The following is a 24742-nucleotide window of genomic DNA, read 5'->3' on the forward strand; positions in this document are numbered from 1 at the left end:
GTCTAGAAGCCTTCTTGGAGGACATGGGGACTTTACTGTATGTATTTTGTAATCACTTTGGTTTTTACTTGCCCTCAAATTCTTTATTTGACAAATGAGGGAACTGAAGTCCAGAGAGGTGAAGTGAACCATCAGGTTAGCGGCAGAGCAGGGGAAGGACTGCAGACAGCCCAGCCCTCTGCCTGAACTGTGTTGGTGTGACACTGACCTCGCCATGGGAAAATGTTGAGCCCTGGACTGTGGGATCCTGCGTTGTTCATGGCACCTGGGGACGGGGAACCCAGATGCCCCACCTCCATCCCCCTGGCTTAAGATGGAATCCAGACTGTAAATGTCAGCTCTGTTCCTACTGAGCAGCATGGTGTTGGCAGCTCAATTCAAAATAAAATGTCCTCACAACCTGCTTAATTACCCGACTCTGTGCTTGATAATAACTGTGCCATTTATTGTACCTCATACATGCCAGGCACTTTAGTATAAATCCTTGACTCATTTGGCGGTATTATGTATTGACCACATGCCAGGGGTGTGATGGTTGGTAAGCCAGACACATGCTGTAGCCATCTTGGGGCTATATCCCTAAGTGGGAGGTAGACCATGAAACAGACCGTTACAGTAAGTGTATTGAGTGGTTGTGATGGCAGGAGGTAGGAGTACACAGGGCAGGCACCTAATCTGGACATGAGTGAAACAGAGTGGAGAAAGCTTTCAGAGGATGTAGTGATATCTAACGGATGAGAAGGACTGAGCCAAGTGGAGAGGCCTGGGTCAAGCATTGGGAAGGCATGGATCACGGCACATTGGAGGTGCTTGGAGTCGTCCAATATGGCTGGGACATGGTATATGGAGAGGGAGCTTGCTAGATGAGACTAGAGGGGGATGAAGCAGGGCTGTGCTGAAGATTTGGCTTTACAAGATCCTAGGGAAATCATTTGCTCTTTGCATTTTGGAAATCAATAACTTTGGAGAGGGGATTTGAGTGGGGTATTTTCAGAGGCAGAGGGGCCAGGGCAGAGGGTGGTTCAGCCATCAGGGAAAAAAATATCAGGGTTCGGTGCAATGAGGTGGCTCAGGGTTGCAGGGAAATCATCAGGTTACTTAGCGAGGAATCTAGTGTGACTCTCAGGTTTCAGATTTGACTGGCACTGGTGTCATTTCCTGTGATGAGAAAGGAGAGGAGGGGGATATCTTAGTTTTGGAGAATTTGAGCTCTCTGTGAGACATCAACTGTTCAATTGAGAGTTGGATATAAGGACAAGGAGTTCAGGGATGTGTCTGGCCTAGAGATAAAATTCTCTGGGATTTGCTGATATGTGGACAAGGCCTACACAGGTCAGGCAGGTAATTGCAGTGAGAGCCCTGGGCCGGCCAGGATGAGGAAGGGGGTCAATTGCAGCTGAGCTCCAGCTGATTGTTGCCACATGGAAATTAAAGGGCCCATAGTTAGAAGATCTTCCAGTTGCATTTCTGGTTGCATTTTGGAAGTCAGTAACTTGGGAGAGGGGGGTTGAGTGGGACAGACCTGGAGGAGAAAGCAGAGCAAATGAGTAAGGGTGCCAGAGGGTACCAGTTCTGCTGCCTCTACTTACTAACTCTGTGACCTTGATCAACGTACTTTATCCCCCTGTGCCTGGGATCCCTCATTGGTAAAATAGGGAGGGTAATGGCACATATGTTGTAGGGTTGATGGGGAAAAGTTTTTTTTTTTTTTAAATTGAGATTTTATTTATTTAGTTGAGAGAGAGAGAGAGAGAGTAGGGGGAAGGACAGAGGGAGAGGGAGAAGCAGACTCCTTGCTGAGCGGGGAGCCCAACATGGGGTTCCGTCCCAGGACCCTGACATCATGACCTGAGCTGAACTGACTGAGCCACCCAGGTGTCTCTGTAAGGCATTTAGGTCAGGGTGTTTCTTGTTTTTTGTTTTTTGTTTTTGTTTTTGTTTTTTAATTTATGATAGTCACAGAGAGAGAGAGAGAGAAAGGCAAAGACATAGGCAGAGGGAGAAGCAGGCTCCATGCACCGGGAGCCCGATGTGGGATTCGATCCCGGGTCTCCAGGATCGCGCCCTGGGCCAAAGGCAGGCGCCAAACCGCTGCGCCACCCAGGGATCCCTGTTTCTTGTTTTTTGAATACTTGTTAAATAATAAAGGGGTAGATAAATGAGTAAATACTGCTGTGAAATGAAATGAACAATAGGTAAGAACCCCAAAGAGTGCTAATATTTAAAGGACTGCAGACTAGCGGCACCTGGGTGGCTCAGTTGGTTGAGTGGCCAGCTCTTGGTTTCAGCTCAGGTCATGAACTAAGGGTCCTAGGATCAAGCCCCATGTCAGTCTCCATGCTCTGCTTGAGACTCTCTCTCCCTCTCCCTCTGCCCATCTCACTCGTGCTCTCTTTCAAATAAATAAATAAATCTCAAAAAAAAAAAAAAAGACTGCAGAATAGACAGAGAAAAGTGGCAAACGAGAAGCAGGTATCTTGGAGCTAAGGGATATGAATTTTTCTGGAAGATTTCAGTCAGCAGTGTCAAACACTGCAGAGAGATCAGATGATATAAAGACCCAAGTGTGAACTGACTCTAGAAGCAATACCTTAGTTAGTCCTCACAGAGACTGCAAGGTGGGTTAGTGAGGTCATACAGCTGCCCCAATGCACACAGCTGGTTGGACAGTGGGGAGATGGGATGGTTCCCAGGTGGGTTAGAATCCGGAGCTCATGATCCTTCCTCCACGCCCTGCTGCTGGAGGAGTTAGCCAACAATTTTACCAGGATTCCTGGACAGCAGTAGGGTCTTTCCTTTGCTTATAAACAGAGTATATAGTTTTCTCTCTGTACTTTTCAAATATCCTATGCTTTCTCATTTCTTCTTCAGATAGCCGACCTGGGGTTTATGTCACTTTCAAGACGATGTCTTACAGATCACCACACGTAAGAGCAGAGCTTTTCTATTTCCCAAACTAAGTTTTTTAGATAAATGGGCCCAATAATTTCAGTCATCGCAGAAGAGGAGGTCCGCCTCAAGGTTTTGTGAATTTGGATATTAGTAATGTTGAATTGATTCCTTTTTTTACTCAGAGCAGTGAGCTGTTTAAGAAAAAAAGGATGAAAAGGTGCCTGGTAGAAAAACCAGGACTCTGTGATGTCACGGGAGTTGTACAGGAATCGGGGACACAGTGTACTGTCCCAAGAGTCCCATGGCGCCTTGGTGGGTCACCCAGACCCAGCAGAACTAGGCTCTGTGCCCATTTTTGTACCCGGCACCCTGGGAGGGCTTAACTGGAGATGGGAGAGAGTTAACAATTAAGATCTGGAGCTCCCTCTTCTCACCTAGTTGGGAGAATAAATAGCACAAAGCAAATATTTTTCAAGAGCAAATTTTGGATTATGTCATTTACAATGACTCCCCAAAAATACCCAGGTTTTACTGTTTTGTCTCTTTAAACAATGATAGTATCTCTTCTTGGACTAAAGTGAGAACCCCTGCCAGGGCCAGAACCCTTTTGCTGGGGTACACATTTCTCATTTTGTATGGCTGGGTCAACAGTTGGCAAGGCTAACTATTCCCCAGAGGGAAGAAGGACCCATGAAGAAACAGATTTTTTTCCCCTAGGAAATCAGTGCTCCAAAGCTTAATGGTTACAACGGCATGGCATTTAACGTTTTCCCACATTTTTGTCAGAGGTGGCTTGAATGGATTACAGCTATTTGTCCGTCCTTCCTGCGCCCGCCACCTCCCGCCTCTACCTCCTGTGTTCCCTCAAGTTCAGCGTCACCTGGGGGTGGACCCGGGTAGAGTGAGGTCTGAAGCTGGTGAAAATTTGAGACCTTCTTAAAATAGCATAAAATTAGGTAGAGTATTTATTTAGAACAGGGGAAGAAGGGAGGTAGGAAGGGGCCTGCCTAAGGGAGGGGTTCTGAAGCTTAAAGCTTTATTTGCTTCATGCTGAATTGACCCCTCGAGCCCCTGAGACTATTCTGCAAATGGGGTGCCTTAATATCTCTGTTGACTTTGCTTTCAACAGCTAACCAGTTGTCCTTACTTCCTGCCATCCAGGGCAGATCCTGCTATTTCACCTTTTTGTACTACCAAGTTCCTCTCCTTTAAAGCTCTATCTGGCTGTGATTTAAATTTTGCATTACTATTTGATGTCTAGTTGGGGATTCTAAGTAAATTCAGGAGACCGAGGGCCACATCTGTTGTAGTTTGCTCATGATGATAGGGCTTAGCTAAGTGCCTGGCCCAAATACTTATTGAATGAGTGTATTTGGTAAGAGTAAGATGCTAGTAAGAACACATTTGTGGGTTTTGTGTGGGTAGAGCCTGCTTAACATCATTTGGCTCAATTGCATCCACACTAAGACTGGTAAGGAGCCTGCTCTTCGATTTGAAAATGCTTTTCAAGCTTTGTTATTCAAAAATGTCACCTTGGGATCCCTGGGTGGTGCAGCGGTTTAGAGCCTGCCTTTAGCCCAGGGCGCGATCCTGGAGACCCGGGATCGAATCCCATGTCGGGCTCCCGGTGCATGGAGCCCGCTTCTCCCTCTGCCTGTGTCTCTGCCTCTCTCTCTCTCTCTCTCTGTGACTATCATAAATAAATAAAAATTAAAAAAAAAAAAGGTTTTAAAAAAAAACAAAAACAAAAACAAAAATGTCACCTTAAAGGGATTTGACCTCAGCAGTGTTAACCCTTGCCTGTGGTCCGTAGAAACTGTGGAAATCCTTGAATTGCAGCACTCCAGAGACCCCACATACGCATGTAGATGCAAGAAACACGTCAAAGGAAATGTGTGATTTGGGGGGATAGTCTTCATTTGGGAGCTGTGACTCTGTTCCCCTCCATCAATTAGCTACTTAACTCTAGTACTTTGAATTATGGACAGTTTGTTCTAATCTGGTAAGTACTTTCCTATAAAACCTATTTGGCAAAGGATGAGCTGATAGGAAAGTGGGGAGAGTCACTGTCCCTTTGCAGAAGGGTAGCCTGTGATTGGTGCTAGCATAGGGCCGGCTAGGAGGGGTGGGGAGCTGAGATCTAGGCCCTCTGCTCTCCGAGGGCATTTGGTCCTCCCACCTGCCCCAACAGAGACCAAGTCAGTCTCTGCCTGTGTGCTTGGCCATCCTGTCCTACAAATAGTCCAGAATGTTCTTTGTAATCTCACTCCCTGATAAACTGTCACTGGTCAAAGTAGAACCGGTATCTCTCCTTTCTCCACGTGTGTCCACATTAAATCTATTAAATCCATTCTTCTGGGAGCTCCAACATCCTGAAAGGGAATCTCCTTTCATGTTGTTGAGCTACACCCACCTTGCACAGGAGGTAACTCTCTCCTGTCTCATGGGCCCCCAACTATAGATGCCCGGATGCCAGGGGACATGTACTTGTAGTGTCCCAACAGTATCCCAGCATGTTGGACTTTCGGCTTGATACTGTGTTCTTCACTAAGGACCTGGTGCTGTGTCAGAGGCAAGGGAAACAAACGAAAGCTGCAGTTTTTCCTTCTGGAATTTCCCAGTCTGGTGGAAGAACCCCTCATAACCTGATGCTTGGCTGATTATTTTCTCTGTTTGGAGTGACTTTTAAGGAACAGGGCATGGGAGAAGATATGTTCCCAGTTTCTCCTTTCAGCGTGGTTTCATTCCTTTTGAGTGATTCTTTAAGCTTTGCAAATGCGCTCATAACCATTACAAATGGAACATTCTGAATTCAAATCTGAGGGAAGTGTGGGAGTCCATAGATGCAGCTGAGAGTTCATTATATTAAAACACTGCTACGCCTACCAGATAAAAATACACCGTATGAGTGCTGTGCTGGTTTTGTATGTGGAAATGGCTTTTCATGATGGGAAGTGATTATAATGTTAATGTAACCAAAGCATTTTGCTTCTTCATGTTTAGGAAATTATACAGTTCTGGCTCACAAAGGGTGTTGATGGTTTTAGTTTCGATGCTGTTAAATTTCTTCTAGAAGCAGAACATCTGAGAGATGAAGCTCAAGTGAACAAGGCTCAAATACCGGTAAAGTTTTTAAACATCATTTTTCCCCCTTTCTGAAAATGTCATCCATGTTTTCTTTTTTAGCATGAGACACCAATGACCAGAGATGAGAATGTAGTTAAATTTATTAATATATGCATTTGAATTTAAGGCATAGTGTTTTTTTTAAGACTTTATTTATTCATGAGACACACACACAGGGAGGCAGAGACCCAGGCAGAGGGAGAAGCAGGCTCCATGCAGGGACCCTGATGTGGAACTCGATCCCGGATCCCGGGATCACACCCTGAGCCAAAGGCAGACGCTCAACCACTGAGACACCCAGGCGTCCCATTTTTTTTTTTAAAGTAAACTCCACACCCAACATATGGGGCTCAGATTCATAATCCCAAGAGTCACATGCTCCACTGAGCCCAGCCCTGTAGGTACCCCTACAGGTAGTGCTTTGAATCATTTTCTTTAGGAAGCAGGAGTTTCAAATCCATATTCTTAGATGTTTCCATTGGTTCCCTTTGGTGTAGAGCATCCTTAAAAGTATTTTGGTGACAAGGGTTCCGAGGGCATGGACACTGGACTCCACCAAGAGCTGTAACCACTCACTGTGATTTTGTCATCTCACTCAAGTTCAAGTGAGGAGGAGGCCTGTAATTCCCCAGGTGCTTTTGTTGTCATTAAAGGATACACCAAGGGAACAAACACTTGCTGAGTGTCTCCTGTATGTTATGTGTTTACTTAGGATAGTCCATTTAGCTTTTGTAACAGCTCATGAGACATTTCATGATCCCCATTTAGCAAATCTTAGAGAAGTCAACTTTTCAGGGGTGACAGAGGTGATAAACAGAATTATAAACCAAGCCTCCCTTGCTACAGTCTGGTAGCTACACCAGCAGTTCTCACCTTTCCCCCCATGTCACACATGAGAAACAGTAATCAGGACACCACTCTGCTCTTCTGGTTGACCAACACTCTACAGACACTGTACGTTCAATGGCTAAATAGACAGGAGTCCTAAAATGGGTTTCAAAATAATGGATTTGTAGATTTATTCAATGGAAATATTATATCAGTCAAAATAGATGAATCAGTCAAAATAGATGAATTACAGTGACACACAATATGGGTGAATCTTAGCAGTGTAATGTTTAGTGAAAAAACCCTAAAACATATATAGCATGATGCCCTTTTAATAAAGAAAAATGAAATTGATGGTTAATTATCAAGTGTATAGCTTTTGTCCTGAGTAACAGATTTATGGTTACTTACTGATCTCATTAAACCAAATCAATTAACTAAAGTTGGCAATTCATGGACTAATTATGAGAGCCAAAGGCCAGTTTTTGGTGGGGTAGGGAAAGCAGATGATTTCCAATAGGAAAAATGAAGGTGTGTGTGATGTATTATTCAATCCCAGAGAGCACTTATCCTTGGAGAAGAAATCTCAAAGTAACCTTGCTAATTATGAGATACTGTAAAACAGGCATATGACCAAGTATAGGTGTAATAATGAACTGTATGTTTTCTTTGCCTTTAAGTGCAGCATTTAGGAGAAATTAAACGTTTGGGAGGAGGATTCTGTTAAATACACTTGTAATTGTTATTCAGTAAAGCTTACTAGACCTACAGTTAATAATAGCCATTAATATTATGCTGCAGCCACAAAACCCCGTGAGCATTGAAAGTCCTACTATCATCTTTCAGCATGTATGCGTTGGCTTGAGCCCTTTGAAGAGAACGTCTGTATTTGCGTAAGGCCAGCTATGGGGATTTGTCATGTGAAATGATGGCAGTTGTGCTTTTCTGTTTCCAAAGGACACGGTCACACACTACTGGGAGCTGTACCATGACTTCACCACCACGCAAGTTGGAATGCATGACATTGTCCGGAGCTTCCGGCAGACAATGGACCAGTACAGCAGGGAGCCTGGGAGATACAGGTAACTACAGGACACAATTCTGTTCTTCACAGGCGAAGGGTGTGACCTGTAGTTTATCCTTCACAGCCAGTTATTCTCAAGAGATTCAAACTATTTAACAAACCTCCATGACTACAATGTATTATAATTCGGTTATGCCAAGGCGTAGTATATTCCTTCATGTTGCTTAACTTTGCTGATTTTGTTTCCTTATTTGTAAAATAATGTGCATCAGCATTTACTTCATAGGAATTTTTGTGAAAATCACTTAAAAGATAAAATATAATCTAAATGTTAGCCATTAAGTATTCTATTGTTATCATTACAATTTGGTCTGCTGGTGTCTAGTATACAGTATGAATCCAAATGTTTCAGCTAAACTGCTAGTAGAGCACAATGCTTTGTGATCAGATGGACCTAAGATAAGAGTTGTGTGTAACAGCTGAGACCTTGGGTTGGTTCACTGACCCACGTCCCATTTTCTCATTAATTAAAAGGTGATAGTAATACCCGTCAGGGTTTTATGAGACTGCATGAGATCATGAAGCACTTAAAACAGGGACTGACATGTAATAAACATTCACTAAGCCTCTATGTGTATACAGATCACCCAATAGTATCAACAGAAAGAATTAAATTTCTCCTCCTTAAAGTAGGTCCTCTCTGATTGCCATCCCTATTCTATAGTTGAGAAAACAGAATTTGAGCATAAAGGCAATGGTCATGCAGGGAGTAATAATGGCAGGGATGGGAGTGAAATACCTGTGCACTTACCTCAAACAGGTAAAGCCAGCATTGACATGGGTCTTTTCAGGCTAATGTGTCATTCCCTAAATAGTGTCTGCTTCTAAGGAAGCTCTACTCCCAACATGAGATAAAGAGCCGCGTGCTCTACCAACTGAGCCAGCCAGGTGCCCCCAGAGTTTTGGTTTTTAAGAACCAAGAGAACCAAGAACCCAATTATTATTGTGAGACTTTACAAGGATTCATAGGAATAGTGTATAGTATAGTATAGACAAGAGGTTTCTGGGGAAAGCCCCCTTTCATGATATGCAGACATACACTGTAGATTCTAACCAGTGATCAGAATTGATAGGCTTCATGGAAGTTACTGAGTTTTAATCAGATTTAGGAGGAAGAGAACAATATTGACTGAAATCAAATGTGTTTAACTCTTAGACACATCCTAGTATTAGGCTAGTTCTTGGGTTTATTGTCCATGAGAAATGAGAAACTGTCCAGGTCACCCAGCATGCTATTACTTGGCCATCTGGCTCGATTATGCTTCCAAATATGGTTAATAGGCAGATTGAAGGAGCTGCAGAATGCTTCCCAGTCTTCTGACCGGCCCTGAGGACACTGCACCCTGCCAATTCTTCCAGGTTCATGGGGACTGAAGCCTATGGAGAGAGCATTGACAGGACCATGATGTACTATGGATTGCCTTTTATTCAAGAAGCAGACTTTCCCTTCAACGATTATCTCAGTAAGCTAAATACTCTTTCTGGGAACAGTGTGTTTGAGGTTATCACATCCTGGATGGAAAACATGCCAGAAGGAAAATGGCCTAACTGGATGGTAAGTCCTCATCGCCTGGGGCAGCATATCTGCTGCTGGTATGCTGGTTAAATAGTTACCCCTAAAATGAGGGGTATATCTTGTCTGTAAGTGACCTTAACCTTTCCCTTCATCAGTGATTATTTAGTGAGCCAGGCCTGTCTGTTCCAGCTTCTGACCAAGTTTTTCATATTTTTTCTTCATTCTTTTCCTTCTGGTTCTTAGACTAGGTAATTTTGACTCCTCAGTCTTCAAATTTGCTGATTTCTCTGCCAGTTCAGGTCTGTCCAGTCCATCTAGTGAAATTTTTCCTTTCAGTGATCATACTTTTTAACTCTGAAAATTTCTTTCTGGTTATTGTTTGTATTCTTTTTATTGTCTTCACACTTTAAATTCTGTTTTAGTTTTTTAACATATGTATAGTAGTTGATTTTAATGTCCACTAGTCCAATGTTTGAATTTCCTCAGCTGCACTTTCTACTGACTGCTTTTTCTATGTATGGGCTATATTTTCCTGTTTCTTTGCATATCTTGTATTCCTTTTTGTGTTGAGAATTGGATATTTTAAATAACGTATTAATGTAGGAAATCCCCTTCTCTCCTTCCTCCTCATTGTTTATTGTTGCTGTTTCTTCAGTGATGTTCTTGAATTAATTTTGTAAAATGTGTTCTGTTGGGTGTGGCTGCTCGGGGAGATCATTGTCAGCTAACAATTGGAAGAGCTTCCTGAACTGCCTTGAACCAGTCTCCCAGCCTTTGCTGAAGGGGCTGTGTGTGTTTGTGTGTGTGTGTGTTGGGCATGCTTTCACCACTCTGGAAGACAGTTTGTAGATTTTAGTCTTCACTTTCTGCTTGCATGGAGTTTCAAGGTTAGCCAGAGGTGAGAGATGAGAGCCTTCTCAAGGCATCTGCATGTGTTCTGGATTCCAAGAATCTGTTAGACTTTCAAAAGCCAGTATGGTTACCTCTTCCGCCAGCTTTTAAAGTCTGGTCAGTCTCCGTAGAACCCCCAATTGGTAACACCACTGCAGGCAGGTGGGATGTTAAACAATTGTTGTTGACTGTTTCTGGCAAATACCTTGGGGACAGGGCATTTCTCAGATTAAAAAAAAAAAAAAAATCCAACTAAAAGTGAGTGCTTAGGCCAAATAGTGACAGTTCTCTAAATTGAGTTTTGGTGAACTCTAAACTTATTCTGCCCCTCCAGCTATGGTAGTTCCAAGATAGTTTGGAAGGCTATCATGGGTCTCAGGGGCAGGAGTTCAAGGCCAGTTAAAAGTACATAAAGCCTGTCATTTTTCTTGAGTAAATGCTTCTTGGATGGTTGAAAGCCTTTAGCTAGTTTCCAGAGTTCTGAAACAGTGGATTTTTAGTTTTTGCCAGCATTCTCCTTGCTTTTATGGTAGAGATTTTAGAGGTCCTTCCCCTACCATTCCACAAGTGCCCCCTATATTACAAAATTTAATAATGGAGTTTTAGCACTTGTTTTTTCATATATTGAGTTTCCAATATCATAGGTGACTGGGATTTCTGTCCATTGCTGTGAACTATCTGTGGAAATATTAATTTCAGTTCTGAGAAAGAAAGTGCTCTAAGTCCACAAAGCTTGAGAAACCATAGTTTCTTATCAAAGGCTCTCAAGATAATGAAAACAAACAGAAGCAAAATTTGACTTTTCTGGCCATAAAAATAATAGTTTATAATGATCCAACTAAGTTCTTATTCTCAAAGGCTGGTTTTACACCATCCCCTGCCTTGAATAAGTGATGTGGTTTCTTAGAGAGCTTGTTTCATCTTTAGTAAAATGGAGACAATACCTGACAATGGAGCAGGACAATAAGATGTACGTGTGAAATTACTTTTTTTTTTTTTTAAAGTTTATTTAAGTAATCTCCACATCCATGTGCAGCTCAAACTCATGACACCAAGACTAAGAGTTGCAAGCTCTTCTGACGAGCCGGCCAGGTGCCCTATAAGTACTTTATAAATAGTAAAATGCCATGCTCAACATATGTATATGAAATTGAGTTGTGGTATATATGGTATAGTTTAACAAAAGCTATGATGTTGTAAGGACTAGATAACATGTAATATTATGTAATTAGAGCATTTAACATAGAAATAGCCAAATTTAAAAATAGAAAACACTTTCGAAAATTTACTCTTGGGCTATGTACATTTCCCTATAAAATTTGGTGTAAATTTTTAAATAGTTCAGAAGTCACCCCCCGCCCCCCTTAGAAATCTCTGCTGCCTCTGTTCCTTCCACCTGTTCCCTCCTTGTTGTGCTACAGGAGAAACATTTTTGTTTTCTTTCTTGTCCATATTCTTTTATCCAAATGTGAGAAAATATTAATATGCACCATCATAAACTTTGTATTTGCAATCTCAATGAAGAAACTTGTTACCACCATTTTGTTAATCCTAATGCCAAGACAGTAAATTGATTAATTACACAGTAAGTAGCGGGGTTGGGACTCAAATCCAGGCTTGCGGATACCAAGGTACCCACAGATGAACTTTTTGTGGAATAGGGTAAATCTTCCAGAAAACTGTATATTGAGCTGTGTTCTTAAAATATCTGCCTTTCAGATCGGTGGACCGGACAATGCCCGGCTAACTTCTCGTTTTGGGGAAGAATATGTCAACATCATGAACATGCTTGTTTTCACACTCCCTGGAACTCCCATAACTTACTATGGGGAAGAAATAGGAATGAGAAATATTTTAGTCACAAATTTCAATGAAAGCTATGATGTTGTAAGTTAACATAAGAATTTACTATTCCTATTCTATGGCTGAAAATGATTACTCTCTGCTTTCCTTTCTTATTATTAGTCAACTGTCTTGGTTGGGGGCTTAAAAATGCTGTTTCCTGAGACATACAACTGAATTGTAGAGCCCAGGAATCTATGTTGTTTTCCATCTGATTCGTAGGCACATCAGACTTTGAGATCCCATGTTTTGAGTTTGGAATATTACTTATTGCCCTCTACCTGAAATATGGAGTTAGGATCATTAATTATACTGCTTGTCTGTACTGCTAGATTTCTTTGAACACAGAATATTCGTCCTTTTAAAAAAAAAAAAATTCGTCCTTTCACGTTAACAAATGTAAATGCACAGCCTCAGACTTCAATGGTTTTTATTTTGTTTTTGTTTTATGAATCTCAAAATTGTGTTGTTGGGTGAACCTGAAATAATTTGTATGGTTAGTTTTCAATGTTAGGAGATCCAATTTCCCTAATATTTATTTGGTGTGCATTTCCTAAATTTGTGTATGGGCACTCATGAGCAATAACTAGGCTGGATAAAAGAGGACAGAATTGTCCTCTTACTTATACATGGTTGCATCACTGTACCACAGAATGAATTGGTAACGGTACATTTTGAAATCCTACATTATTCATTTTTAGGGAAAAAAAGCAAAGACTCCAAGCATGTATCAAAGTCTAGTTACTATAGTTTATTGAAACTCAAGATGTCACTATTTTCCAAAAAAAGTGCGAAGCTGGCTTAAGTAAGGAATTAATTATGAAGTAAATTATGGACAAATGATATTTCTTTTACTAACTAGGCCAATGTTTTCTCTTTATGGTCTTTCGACACAGAATACTCTTCTCTCAAAGTCACCAATGCAGTGGGACAATAGCTCAAATGCTGGTTTTTCTGAAGCCAATCACACCTGGTTACCCACCAGTTCAGATTACCATACTGTGAATGTTGACGTAAGTATCAAAATGTTAATCTGATTCCAGAAACAGGAAATGAGTTTCTGTGCTGATACTATACAGTCACCCTGAGGGTAACTAAAATTTTAACTGATGCTCTCCCTAAATCAATCACATAGACTTCTCTTACAGTTTTTAAATCATTACAAACTGGTACATAAGTACACCATGTGAAATATAGTATAGAATATATTATTCACTAGCAAGACCAGCTATTTGTTTTCCTTTCCTGCCCACAAAAGGAAGATAGGGAGACCCATCAAGGCTATTTACCTGGAGAAACCAAGACGTTCATAAAAGTCAATGAATTCATAAAAGTAGCTGTTCTGGAAAAGTACATCCTTTGGCTTTTGCCCATACTATTTATTGTTCTTGGGTGATCAAGTTTGCCAAATCCAGCTGGATTTGCTGGAATCTGTGCATTCCTGTTTAGAAAACTGGTTTGCTCAATTTGGCAAAGTGCTAAGTATATTTCCTTAGACCAGAGCAGTATGAAATGGCTCCAAGTGGAATCATGTGCCAGAGAAATTACTAGCATTCCACGAGACCTAAAAAATTTCCCCTTACCCCGAAGTATAGATGACATACAATGTTATATTAGTTTCAGGTGTACATGTAGTGATTTGACAATGCTCACACCACAGTAAGTGTAGTCTTCCCATGTTATTGTTTTGGGCTTTATACAAACCGTCCTGTTCCTACAGCTCCCTGATCCAAACGCCAGAGGCTTCAGGGATATAGTATTAGTTTTGTTTTATATATTCATAGCTCTTTGAAAACAAAAATATGTATTTTAACATTTGTGTTTTGGATTAAATCTCTTGATTTTTGTTATATCCTATACATAAGAAATCCTTTAGAGGGGATCCCTGGGTGGCGCAGCGGTTTAGCGCCTGCCTTTGGCCCAGGGCACGATCCTGGAGACCCGGGATCCAATCCCACATTGGGCTCCCGGCACATGGGGCCTGCTTCTCCCTCTGCCTGTGTCTCTGCCTCTCTCTCTGTGTGTGACTATCATAAATTAAAAAAAAAAAAAAAAAAGAAATCCTATAGGGACTCCTAGGTGGTTTAATGGTTGAGCATCTACCTTTGGCTCAGGTTGTGATCCCGGGATCAAGTCCTGCATCAGGCTCACAGAAGGGAGCCTGCTTCTCCCCCTGCCTCTCTGTCTTTGATGAATAAGGAAAAGAAAAAAAGAAATCCTACATAAAAATGTATATCAGAAAGATGAAAAAGTGCAAGTGCAAATTAAAATTTTTCTATAACACTAGTCAAGCCTTTCAAATGATCATGAGTAACAAAATGTCTCAAGCAATGCTATTTAATAAAATCCACAAAAGCCCTAGAGATAGGTAAAAATTTAAGTAACTTCTAAAGGAAAGTAAAATTAAGCTTCCCATAATTATTAGAGGTAGGCAACTAAAGACAAGGGGTATCAAAATGCAAAAGTAAACGGATCACCAAGAATCACACCATATTTGAGAAAACTTAAGATGAGACACTCCACTCTTACCGGAACACTAGAAAGTAGAGGGGATATAGCAAACATTAGATATCTTAGAAGTGTAGAACACTGTGAAACACTGAAATAGAAATTCTAATTAGGGTGTTGGAAAATTGATCCAGAGGCTCCTCCCAGAATGCCCTGTAAAAAAGCAAAATAAAACAAGAAAAATTTTGGTGTTTCTAGAAGAGAAGAGAAACTACACTCAGAGAAATTTTCTTTTCTAGAATGGCAAGAATAAAGAAAATACCCTAAAAGTATGTAGAAACCAAAACCAAACTTGCCCGAGGAAAGGACTGAGAGTTGGACTGGCTTCTCAAGAGGATCCTAGAACACGTTAGAACTTTAATCTTTAATTAAAGTGTGATGGAAATCTGATTCTATACCTACAATCCTGTATCCATTCAAATTAGTATTCAAGAATATAGATCTGGAAAAGCAAGGACCCCAATTTTTGCATATATAGTTTCTGAAGGAATAATCAGGAACTCAAAAAATGAATCTAAAAAGACAATGATGTAGGGTGCTGGCTGGCTCAGAGCTTGTGACTCAATTTCAGGGTTCTGAATCCCAAACTGCGTGGAGATGGCTTTAAAAAAAAAAAAAGACATGATGACATGATATATAAAACACAGTCAGGAAAGGACCAACAGAACTTAAGGATATTTTTTGATATACAATGTAAAAAAAAGTAAAGAAGATATTCTGAAACAAAAATCTTAGTGATTGACTTCTAAATATGGAAAGTGGCAGGAGAGCAGGCAGCATGGTCTTTTCAGGGCATGGAAACAGTAACTCACTCTGGATTTGAGCTGCCTAGTGGCCATTAACCACTAAGACTATTAAATGGACTGAAAAATTCACTTTCTGTGACACACTGGCACCATTTCAAGTGCACTGTAGCTAGTGGCTACCACATTGGACAGCACAGATATAGAACACTTCCAGCACCGCAGGTAGTACAGTTAGACAGCATTGCTCCAAATGTCAAGAAAAAAATATTTTTAAATGGGCACTGCAATTTTAAGTGTATAATTTTCAAAGAACATTAGAAGGAAAAATATTACATCAAATCAATTTGATGTTAAAAAGGATGAAAATAGCACAATTATAAATAAAGGGCTATAGGATTATATCTGAACATATGATAATCACAAATATAAATGGTGAAATTCACCTACTAGAAGATAAAAACTCTCAGATTAAGATACCAAGACAAAATCTGACATAAGACCTGCTAAAATAAAAATTTAAAAATAAAGCTTGCCTCCTGGCTATAGCTATCAAACCAAAAATGCATCTAACCTTTTGAACGCAGTAACTTCATTCTGTGACTACCTGCTTATGTGGAAAATGATAAATATTCAAGGATCTCTATAACATCATTTTTTTTTAATTTTGGTATTTTTAAAAAAATTTTTATTTATTTATGATAGTCACACAGAGAGAGAGAGGCAGAGACATAGGCAGAGGGAGAAGCAGGCTCCATGCACCGGGAGCCCGATGTGGGATTCGATCCCGGGTCTCCAGGATCGCGCCCCGGGCCAAAGGCAGGCGCTAAACCGCTGCGCCACCCAGGGATCCCTATCACATCATTTTTTTAAAAAGAAGATGACTTGAAAATGATTTAAATATTTTATCAATAGAAAGTTGACTTGGTTATGGTTAATTTATAAAATGGACTAGTATGCAGCTTTAAAAAAGAATGCACTGATATTATGAAACTATCTCTAACATGTACTAAATAAGAAATAGCATCTATAATGGTATCATGCCATAGTGAAAAAGTAGACGTACATGTTTGCACAGGCACAACATGTATCACACATAATCATAATAGTGTCTATTTCTGAGACAGGAAGTGAAAAGCTATGGGTGGTATTAGGAAAAACCTTATTTTATATATTGTTCTCATAAATTTTATACTGTGTGCATGCATTTCCTACTAGAAGAATAAAGTTACAAAAAGCAGGTGTGGAAATATTTAATAGCAGACAAAATAGAATTCAATATGAAAAGCGTTATGAGACAAATGCAATTTTCAAAAATTGATAAAAGAACATTCCACTACAAGTCATGAATCTATGCATCTAACAATAGCTCCAAAATTTATAAAACAAAAAAGTACTATGAGAAATGTCAAGAGAAAGTGACAAATCCACAATTACAGAGAGACATGTCAACATACTTTTAGGAAGGAGACACAAATAATACTTAACACTTGCTGGGCACTTCTTTGTGAGTGGCACTGAACTATACTTTTCCATGCATTATCTAAGGCTATAGGAAATGTTAATAGTAATTTGACAAGTCATATACATACACCATATACATATACCATAAATACCTTTGTACCTGTTAATAGAGAATAAACATTTTTTCAGACATTCAGTAGATGTTCACTGAAGACCACACATTAGGCACTTGCCCCCAAACAACAGTAACAGCAACAACAGCCAACACCACCACTGCAGTCAACATGGCTGGCAAGAGTCCAAGGAAATGAACATTACCACTGATTTGGCAATAGCTCTGATGAAGACTAATTTGGCATTATGAATCAAGTGTCCATACTCTTTGACATAGCAATTGTCTTTCTGTACTAAATAATAAATAACTCAAATATGAGGGATGCACAGAAAATATTAGAAAGCTGAATGTTGAAATGAGAGAGATGATTAAGTATGGTATATCCATCCAATAGAATATTATCTTGTCATTATTAAAATGACATTTTAACATAATAACAGGAGAAGATGCCTGAAATGTTAAAGGAAAACACAACATTAAATTGTATATTTTTTATATAGCTGTGAAATAAAGCCTGATCTTCCTTAATGGACACACATTAAAGAAGTACAATTTTTAACTTTCCCTTTAGGGAAAGCATTTTGCTTTTTATCCCTTTTTGCAACCTCCTGTTCACCATTAGCTATTGTAGGAATACAGATCTGCTGAAGTTAAAACAACCCACATATTATTCTACAAAACAGAACAGAGAGGCCCTCAGAGTCCACAGCCACAGTGGTTGCTTTTCTATTAGTTACAATGTAGCATAAAGGGACTGTATTTAGGCAAGTTAAACACCAGATAACTTAGACATGGACATTTGGTTAGGGATTCCTGAATGGAGTCAAATTTGGTCCCTCATCATCTCTGGCCAAGATGTAGCACAGCACTGTGCATACGATGACTCCCTAAATTTGCAATACCTCTCAATAGTTAAACTATTCTTATCTACCTATCAATACATATAACTTGGTAGTCATTTTAAGAAGCACAGACTGAGGCAAATTTTTTGGGGAAGGAAGTTTCTATTTGATACTAAAAATATATTTAAAAAACCCCAAACAACTCTTAGAATCAAACATTTATGTTGATTTTTTTTTTTTTTTTAAATAGGTCCAAAAGACTCAGTCCGGATCAGCATTGAAGTTATATCAAGAATTAAGTTTGCTTCATGCCAATGACCTGCTCCTCAGCAGGGGCTGGTTTTGCTATTTGAGGAATGACAGCCGCTCTGTTGTATATGCAAGAGAGCTGGATGGCATCGATAGAGTCTTTCTTGTGGTTCTGAATTTTGGAGAATTATCACTGGTAAATCTCCAGGAAATGATTTCCAACATTCCCGCAAGAATGAGAATAAGGTTAAGTACTAATTCTGCTGACGATCGCAATACAGTTGATACGAATGCCATTTTACTGGATAAAGGAGAAGGCCTCATCCTTGAATACAACACGAACAATCTCCTTCATCACCAAACAGCTTTCAAAGACAGATGTTTTGTTTCCAATCGGGCATGCTATTCCAGTGTATTAAACATACTGCACAGCTTGTGTTAGGCACCTCTATGAAAGAGATGAAGACACTGGGATTCTGTTTTACTACAAGCATTTGCAGTAACTTCATGTATAGCATGCTGCTGGGTAAAAACAGCTTGAATGCAAAGGTTCCCAAATGTTTTTAAAAAATAATAAAATTATCACTTGCAGAACTTGTAACTTTGTTGAGATAGTATTAATACAAGAGATGATCGGTACCTCAGGACTCCAGATATTAGAAAGAAGAATGTTATCTTTTTCGTAAAATACAGGCATAGAAAATTGGAGTTTGACTTACTGCTGAAGTGTCTTAAAAACATTCACTAGCAAAGAGGCAGGACCTTGATTTGTAAACTTTTCAAAGAAAAATGTTAGAACAGACAAAAAACAAAGCTGTTCTGATGGGGGTGTGGGGAGAGTTGTGCTGTCACCAATCCTTCCTTCACCCCCAACTCCATGTCCTTCTGAGGAGCATGGTTTGAAAACTACTTTCCCAGGCTGAGGGGCATATGCACCAGTGAAGAGAATGACATAAGCAAGTGAGATGTACATTAGACAAAGTTTGAATGGAGAAGCAAATTTTAGAAAATTACTAACTTAAAAAAAAATCTCACTTTTGCTTACCCAATTGGAAATAAGACTATGAAATATTTCAGTGTTTCCAATTCTCATGGAATGCAGCATTTCAGAATTTTAGGTATTTCTTAAGATTCTCGAAAATACTGGTGCTGTCAAGTCCAAGTTCCTCGTACAAGAATTTAATTTGGGCTGTAATCTAAAAGAAACACATTAAAAAATTAGAAGGCCTCTGTTGTAAAACTCCAGTGCTAAAGCTCTTGGTCTATCCCTCTTCACCTAAGCCTCAAGTCAGCAACTTATGGCAAAGGTACTTTTATTATTTGGGACAGAGGCAGAAGGTGCTCCCAAAAATTAAGATTCCATTACTTTCCTTAATAGATCTCATTTACAAGTGTTAAGAGGGAACCCTTTTTCTTGACTGACTGCACTGTTCTTCCTCCCCACCCCCCCCTTGACAGTTAATGAAGCAGCTGTCATAAACCCTGATGCAACCACTGAAATGTTAACTGCAACACATTTCTACTTGTGCATCTGGAAACTGAGAGGGGCTTGATAACATACCTTTTTGTGGGAATCCTCAATTACATGATTGCCTCCAGGCTGAATATCTAAAACAACATTGGGGGCCTGATAACCTGAAAGAATTAACATGAAACAATTAGGTTTTTTGAGACTCATTTTTCACCCTCTTTCCTCCCACATGTGCTATTAAAATAATAAATGAAGGAAAAAGGCATAAACTATCACTACCAAGAAAGAGATGGGAGGGGGCAAGCAGTAGAAGGCAGACGTCTGAAACAGAAAGCAGGAGGAGGAGAACCAGTGGCTGAAGACACTAGATGGAAGACACTTGGAGGGCCACATGGAGAAGGTTGTGACACAAGAGGAAGCCAACTGGCCCTATGGAATCAGAGTCTGTGACCTGGAAATATCTTCTATTGTAGTAGGTGAGTGTGAAGCATGGAGTGAAAACAAGGTGACTGAAAACTTGTATAGGGGTCCCTCCCACCATAAGCCCAGAAGGTCTTGTTAAAGAAGAAAGGTAATAGTTCTTGTCCAGTGAAATGGAAAGATCTAGAGAAAATTACAGCAGCTAGCTTGGGCACTGAAGCTCCAGAGCAAAAGCTTCAGAATCTCTTTTTTAGAGGATTCCAAGAATAATGGCTCAATTAATATTATTAAATGAATGTTTTATGACAGTACATCTATAAGTTATATTTGATGTTTATTTTTTTATTTTATTTTATTTTTTTATATTTGATGTTTAAACTTATTTTTCTTTGTGCCTTGCCTACCTTATTTTAATATTTCCTTTCAAAAAGAGACAAGTATAGTTATTATATATATGACTCAACTGAGTAGTCAACATAGGAAAACCAATTTTTGTCCAAAATCACAGGCAGATGACTTAGTCTACAGTGTAAAGTGTATTACCGAGCAGTATGTGGAAGGGAATAGTCCATTTAGCTACATTCCCTGCATACAGATAGTCTCCTACCTTCACCAGTGTCCTTAGCATGCTCTGTAATGGCTTCCTTGAGTTTCTCAGTATAGTTTACAATTCCTTTCAGAGGTACACGCTCATCGTTTTCATAAGCCGTGATATGAATAGAAGGATAATGCTGAAAGAAAATAGATGCAAAGTTTACATTATTCCTTATGGTCCTTTTCTACCCTATAGATTATGAAAAAGAACTACCTCCAATTTTTTTTTATCTAGGTGCCAGATATATTTTCTTCTCATTTGTTTTTCTGAAGAGTGAGTTTGGTGAGTATTGGATTTTATATACATACATACATACATACATACATCTATACATCTATACATCTATCTATCTTTTTTTTAAGATTTTATTTATTCATGAGAGAGAGAGAGAGAGAGGGAGAGAGAGAGAGAGGCAGAGACACAGGCAGAGGGAGAAGCAGGCTCCCCATAAGAAGCCTGATGTGGGGCTTTATCCTGGGACTTCAGGATCATGCCCTAAGCCGAAGGCATACACTCAACCTCTGAGCCACCCAGGCGTCCCTCTCATTTGCTTTTGAGAGATAAACAGCATTATAGTACTAGACCACTTGCTACCTGGAATAGCCTTTCCTTGGCTAGCAAGACCATGATCATATCTAATCTATTCTATTGAACTATTAAATTGAGTATTAACAGAGATGTTGCTGAGAGGTGTTTGGGTATTTTGAGCAGAAATAACTTAAAACCCCAGTAAAAATTCCTGCCTCAGCATGGTAAGTATCCCTTTGATGATCTTTTCTATCACTTTAGGATAGTGTATCACAACTTGCACTACCTGTGGCTTGATATTTTGATAGGGACAGTAACGTTTTATGTAGTTCTTGTGTTTCTCATCAGATGAAGGATTTCCCCATTCTTCTAATTCTTCTAATGTCAGAGGAAGTGTAGTGTCCATCATGGTGTTGAGAACATCCAGGAAAGGTGCCTTAAAAAAAAAAAAAAGCCAAAGAAATTTAAATTTTGACTAATAAGTTGTCAAAATGAGTTTCAGAAAGACATTTTATTTTATGAATATACATATGGACATGAGAGAACAAAAGTCAAGAAGCCATGTGGATTCCCAGGAGGTGGACTAACTACTCAGTCCTTAACTAGGGGCTGTGATTTTATAACTGGCTTTTATGGTTTTCAGACTCTGAAAATGATGATGTTATACGTCATGTTTATATATGTGTATACACACACACACACACACACACGTATAACAGAACAAAAACAAAATGTTTTCTAATTTCACAATTTTTTAGTTTGATGCCTTTATTTATACACGTATTTTATATAAAAGTAAGAAATGCTACTACTTTACATTCATTAGAATGGGTACTATTAAAAAAACTTAAAAAAAAAACAAAACAAATAACAGCGTTAACAAGGATGTGGAGAAACTGGAACCCTTATGCACTATTGGTAGGAATGTAAAATGGTGCAGATGGTATGCTAGTTTCTCAAACAACTAAACTCAGAATTACCATATAATCCAGCAATTCTATTTCTAGGTATATATCCCAAAGAATTAAAAGCAGGTTCTTACAGAATATAACCATATTTATAGCAGCATTATAAACAACGGCCAAAAGATGTTAGCAACTCAAGTGTCTGTCGACTGATGGATGAATGGATAAGCAAAATATACACAATGATACAAAGAATATTATTCAGCCTTAAAAAGGAAGGAAATTCTGACATATACTATGATAATAGTAGACCCTGAACCTTATCTAAATGAAATAAACCAGTTACAAAAAGATAAATATGTATGATTACATTTGTAGGAGGTAGAGTCTAATTTATAGAGACAGAGCAGAGTGGTGGTTCTAAGGGGAAGGGAGAATTGGGGAGTTGCTATTTAATAAGTGCAGAGTTTTGATTTTGCAAGATGAAGAGTTCTGGAGATTGGTTGCACAACAATGTGAACATACTTAACACATATGAACTGTATACTTGAAAATGGTTAAGATGTTAAATTTATTTTCTCACAAAAATTTAAAAAACCCAACATGAATAATTCCTTACCAGTTGGACATTTTACATAAAAAAAAAGGCAATAAATGTTAATTGAAGAAAATCTAGAAAATATACAACCTCAAAGGAGGAAAAAACATTCACTGGCTTATAACCAGTGTTAAAACATTTAATAAAATGGCAGCTGCTTTTTTTTTTCACTTGTAGTCTTCTGTTAACATGCTTTTCAGCTTTCTCTTGTATTAACATTAACCTAGTGGGCAAATGTAATTCTTTCTGGCTGCTTAGCATCTGGACTCCACTTTTTTTGCATTTAAACTATTCCTAACCTTATGAGGCAGAGCCTGCCTCTAAGTATGGAGGTGTTAAATGCCAGGTAGTTCCCTTCTCAGTTTTCCCCGCAGCATGGAGTAGCTACATGACTTGGGTTTACCAAATCAGACATAATAATGTGGTGCTCCAGACTTTGAATGGGAAGTTTGTGGCTTAAAGTAGGGACCACAGAGAATTTCTTCTGGCAAAAGCGACACATTTATGTTGAGTTTTTAGATGCAGCACTGGGAGTATAAGGTGACTTGTGCCCAGCAATAGCGGCAGTGATAGCTTCACTGGGCCAGTTTTATGGTATATATGGATATGTTTCTGGCCGTGTAGCCTCTATAAGATTGGTTCTATGCCTGCCCTTTCCCAATACCTTTTAATAAATCTCTTTTCTGCTTAATCAGAGCTAGTATTCGGTGCTTCTAATTAAAACTATGAATCCTCTATTGTTGGATATTTAGGTTGATTCTACTTCACTATTACAAGCAACATGGGGTAAATACTCTTATACACACATTTTGGATGATTTCCTTTCTAATTTCTAAAATCAAAGATCAGTTGTATTTTTTTTTTTTATATTGTAAGAAACTCTGCTACTATCTTTGTATATAGGTTTTCTTCCCTCTGTACTTAGCATTTATTTCTACCTAAAAAAGTAGATTTGTAGATCAGGATTATTTAACACTTACTTATTAAGAGAAGCCTAAAGTGTATACCCCATAAACGAAACCTAAAATAATTTACTCTCTCCATCCCAGCCCTTGTTTTCTAGAGTCTGACCAGGAGCAAAATGATGAAAGTGAAACAAGTGGCTATAATACTTCTAAATTTCGGACACCAGGTAAAGATTATACAGTTGACCCTTGAAAGACACAGGTTTAAACTATGGAAGACCCCTTACACTTTTTTTTTTTTAAAAGATTTTATTTATTTATTCATGAGAGACACAGACAGGCAGAGACAGAGACAGAGGGAGAAGCAGGCTCCCTGCGGGGAGCCTGATGTGGGATGTGATCCAAGGATCCCAGAATCAGGACCTTAGCCAAAAGCAGATGCTCAACTCAACCATGGGCCAACCAGGTGTCCCACACCTGGATTTTTTTTTTTTAAGTAAGTATATATATGGTACTGTATAAACAAATGTATTTTTCCTTCTTTCTTTTTTTTTTTTTTTTTAAAGATTTTATTTATTTATTCATGAGAGACACAGAGAGAGAGAGGCAGAGACACAGGCAGAGGGAAATGCAGGCTCTATGCAGGGAGCCCGACATGGGACTTGATCCCGGATCTCCAGGATCACACCCTGGGCTGCAGGTGGCGCTAAACTGCCGCGCCACCAGGGCTGCCCCAAATGTATTTTTCTTATGATCATCTTAACATCTTTTCTCTAGCTTATCTTAAGAACACAGTATATAATTTATAGACCATATAAAATATGTGTTAATCAACTGTTTATATTATTGGTAAGGTTTCTGGTCAATGGCAGGCTGTTAAGTTTTTGCAGAGTCCAAAGTTATATATGGATTTTGGACTGGGGGCGGCAGGGGAGGTGGTGCTTGTGTCTCTAACCCCCATGTTGTTCAAGGGTCAACCGTGGAGACTTTTAAGGTCAAAACAAAATATTTAAATTACAATATAGAAAAACCACCCACTTAAAGACCTTTATGAATGGAGTATCTAAAAATAGAGAGCCTCTACATCTAGTACTGAAATGTTCATGGGCAATATAATATAGTCAAAGGATTTCGTGGACTCCGGAGTTGCAGTGTCCTCTGCCTGATTCCCTGGAACTAGTGAGTCACATATGCTCTCTTTTCCACCAATTCTAAATGTT

The 24742-nt window shown here is 39.3% G+C and overlaps 2 protein-coding genes and 1 long non-coding RNA gene across 8 annotated transcripts in view; 2 read left to right on the top strand and 1 right to left on the bottom strand.

Moving 5' to 3' along the window:
- SLC3A1 (solute carrier family 3 member 1) overlaps positions 1-18701 on the top strand; it is a 36218-nt gene extending 17517 nt beyond the window's left edge. Inside the window, exons 5-10 of the mRNA XM_041754879.1 lie at positions 5896-6015; positions 7804-7928; positions 9290-9485; positions 12057-12224; positions 13076-13192; positions 18102-18701. Coding sequence (XP_041610813.1) covers positions 5896-6015; positions 7804-7928; positions 9290-9485; positions 12057-12224; positions 13076-13192; positions 18102-18542 — 1167 coding nt within the window. The 3' untranslated portion in view covers positions 18543-18701. The remainder of the gene's footprint in view (positions 1-5895; positions 6016-7803; positions 7929-9289; positions 9486-12056; positions 12225-13075; positions 13193-18101) is intronic.
- Positions 16669-24742, bottom strand: part of PREPL (prolyl endopeptidase like) — a 58515-nt gene continuing 50441 nt past the window's right edge. For 5 of the 6 annotated variants that reach the window (XM_041754877.1, XM_041754878.1, XM_041754875.1 and 2 more), the window contains 4 exons: positions 21401-21550; positions 20599-20722; positions 19662-19735; positions 18689-19296 (listed from right to left, as the gene is read on the bottom strand). In XM_041754877.1, the coding sequence (XP_041610811.1) occupies positions 19207-19296; positions 19662-19735; positions 20599-20722; positions 21401-21550 (438 nt within the window). In that variant the 3' untranslated portion in view covers positions 18689-19206. Of the gene's footprint in view, positions 17460-18688; positions 19297-19661; positions 19736-20598; positions 20723-21400; positions 21551-24742 lie in introns of those variants that run through there. The other variant, XR_005987779.1, reaches the window with a different exon arrangement.
- On the top strand, positions 19691-24036 carry LOC121490823. The gene is made up of 3 exons (XR_005987780.1): positions 19691-20047; positions 20821-20868; positions 23667-24036. It is a non-coding gene; the product is annotated as an uncharacterized LOC121490823 (long non-coding RNA).

Source organism: Vulpes lagopus, chromosome 5 (genome assembly GCF_018345385.1).
Source record: "Vulpes lagopus strain Blue_001 chromosome 5, ASM1834538v1, whole genome shotgun sequence".
Classification (NCBI taxonomy): domain Eukaryota; kingdom Metazoa; phylum Chordata; class Mammalia; order Carnivora; family Canidae; genus Vulpes; species Vulpes lagopus.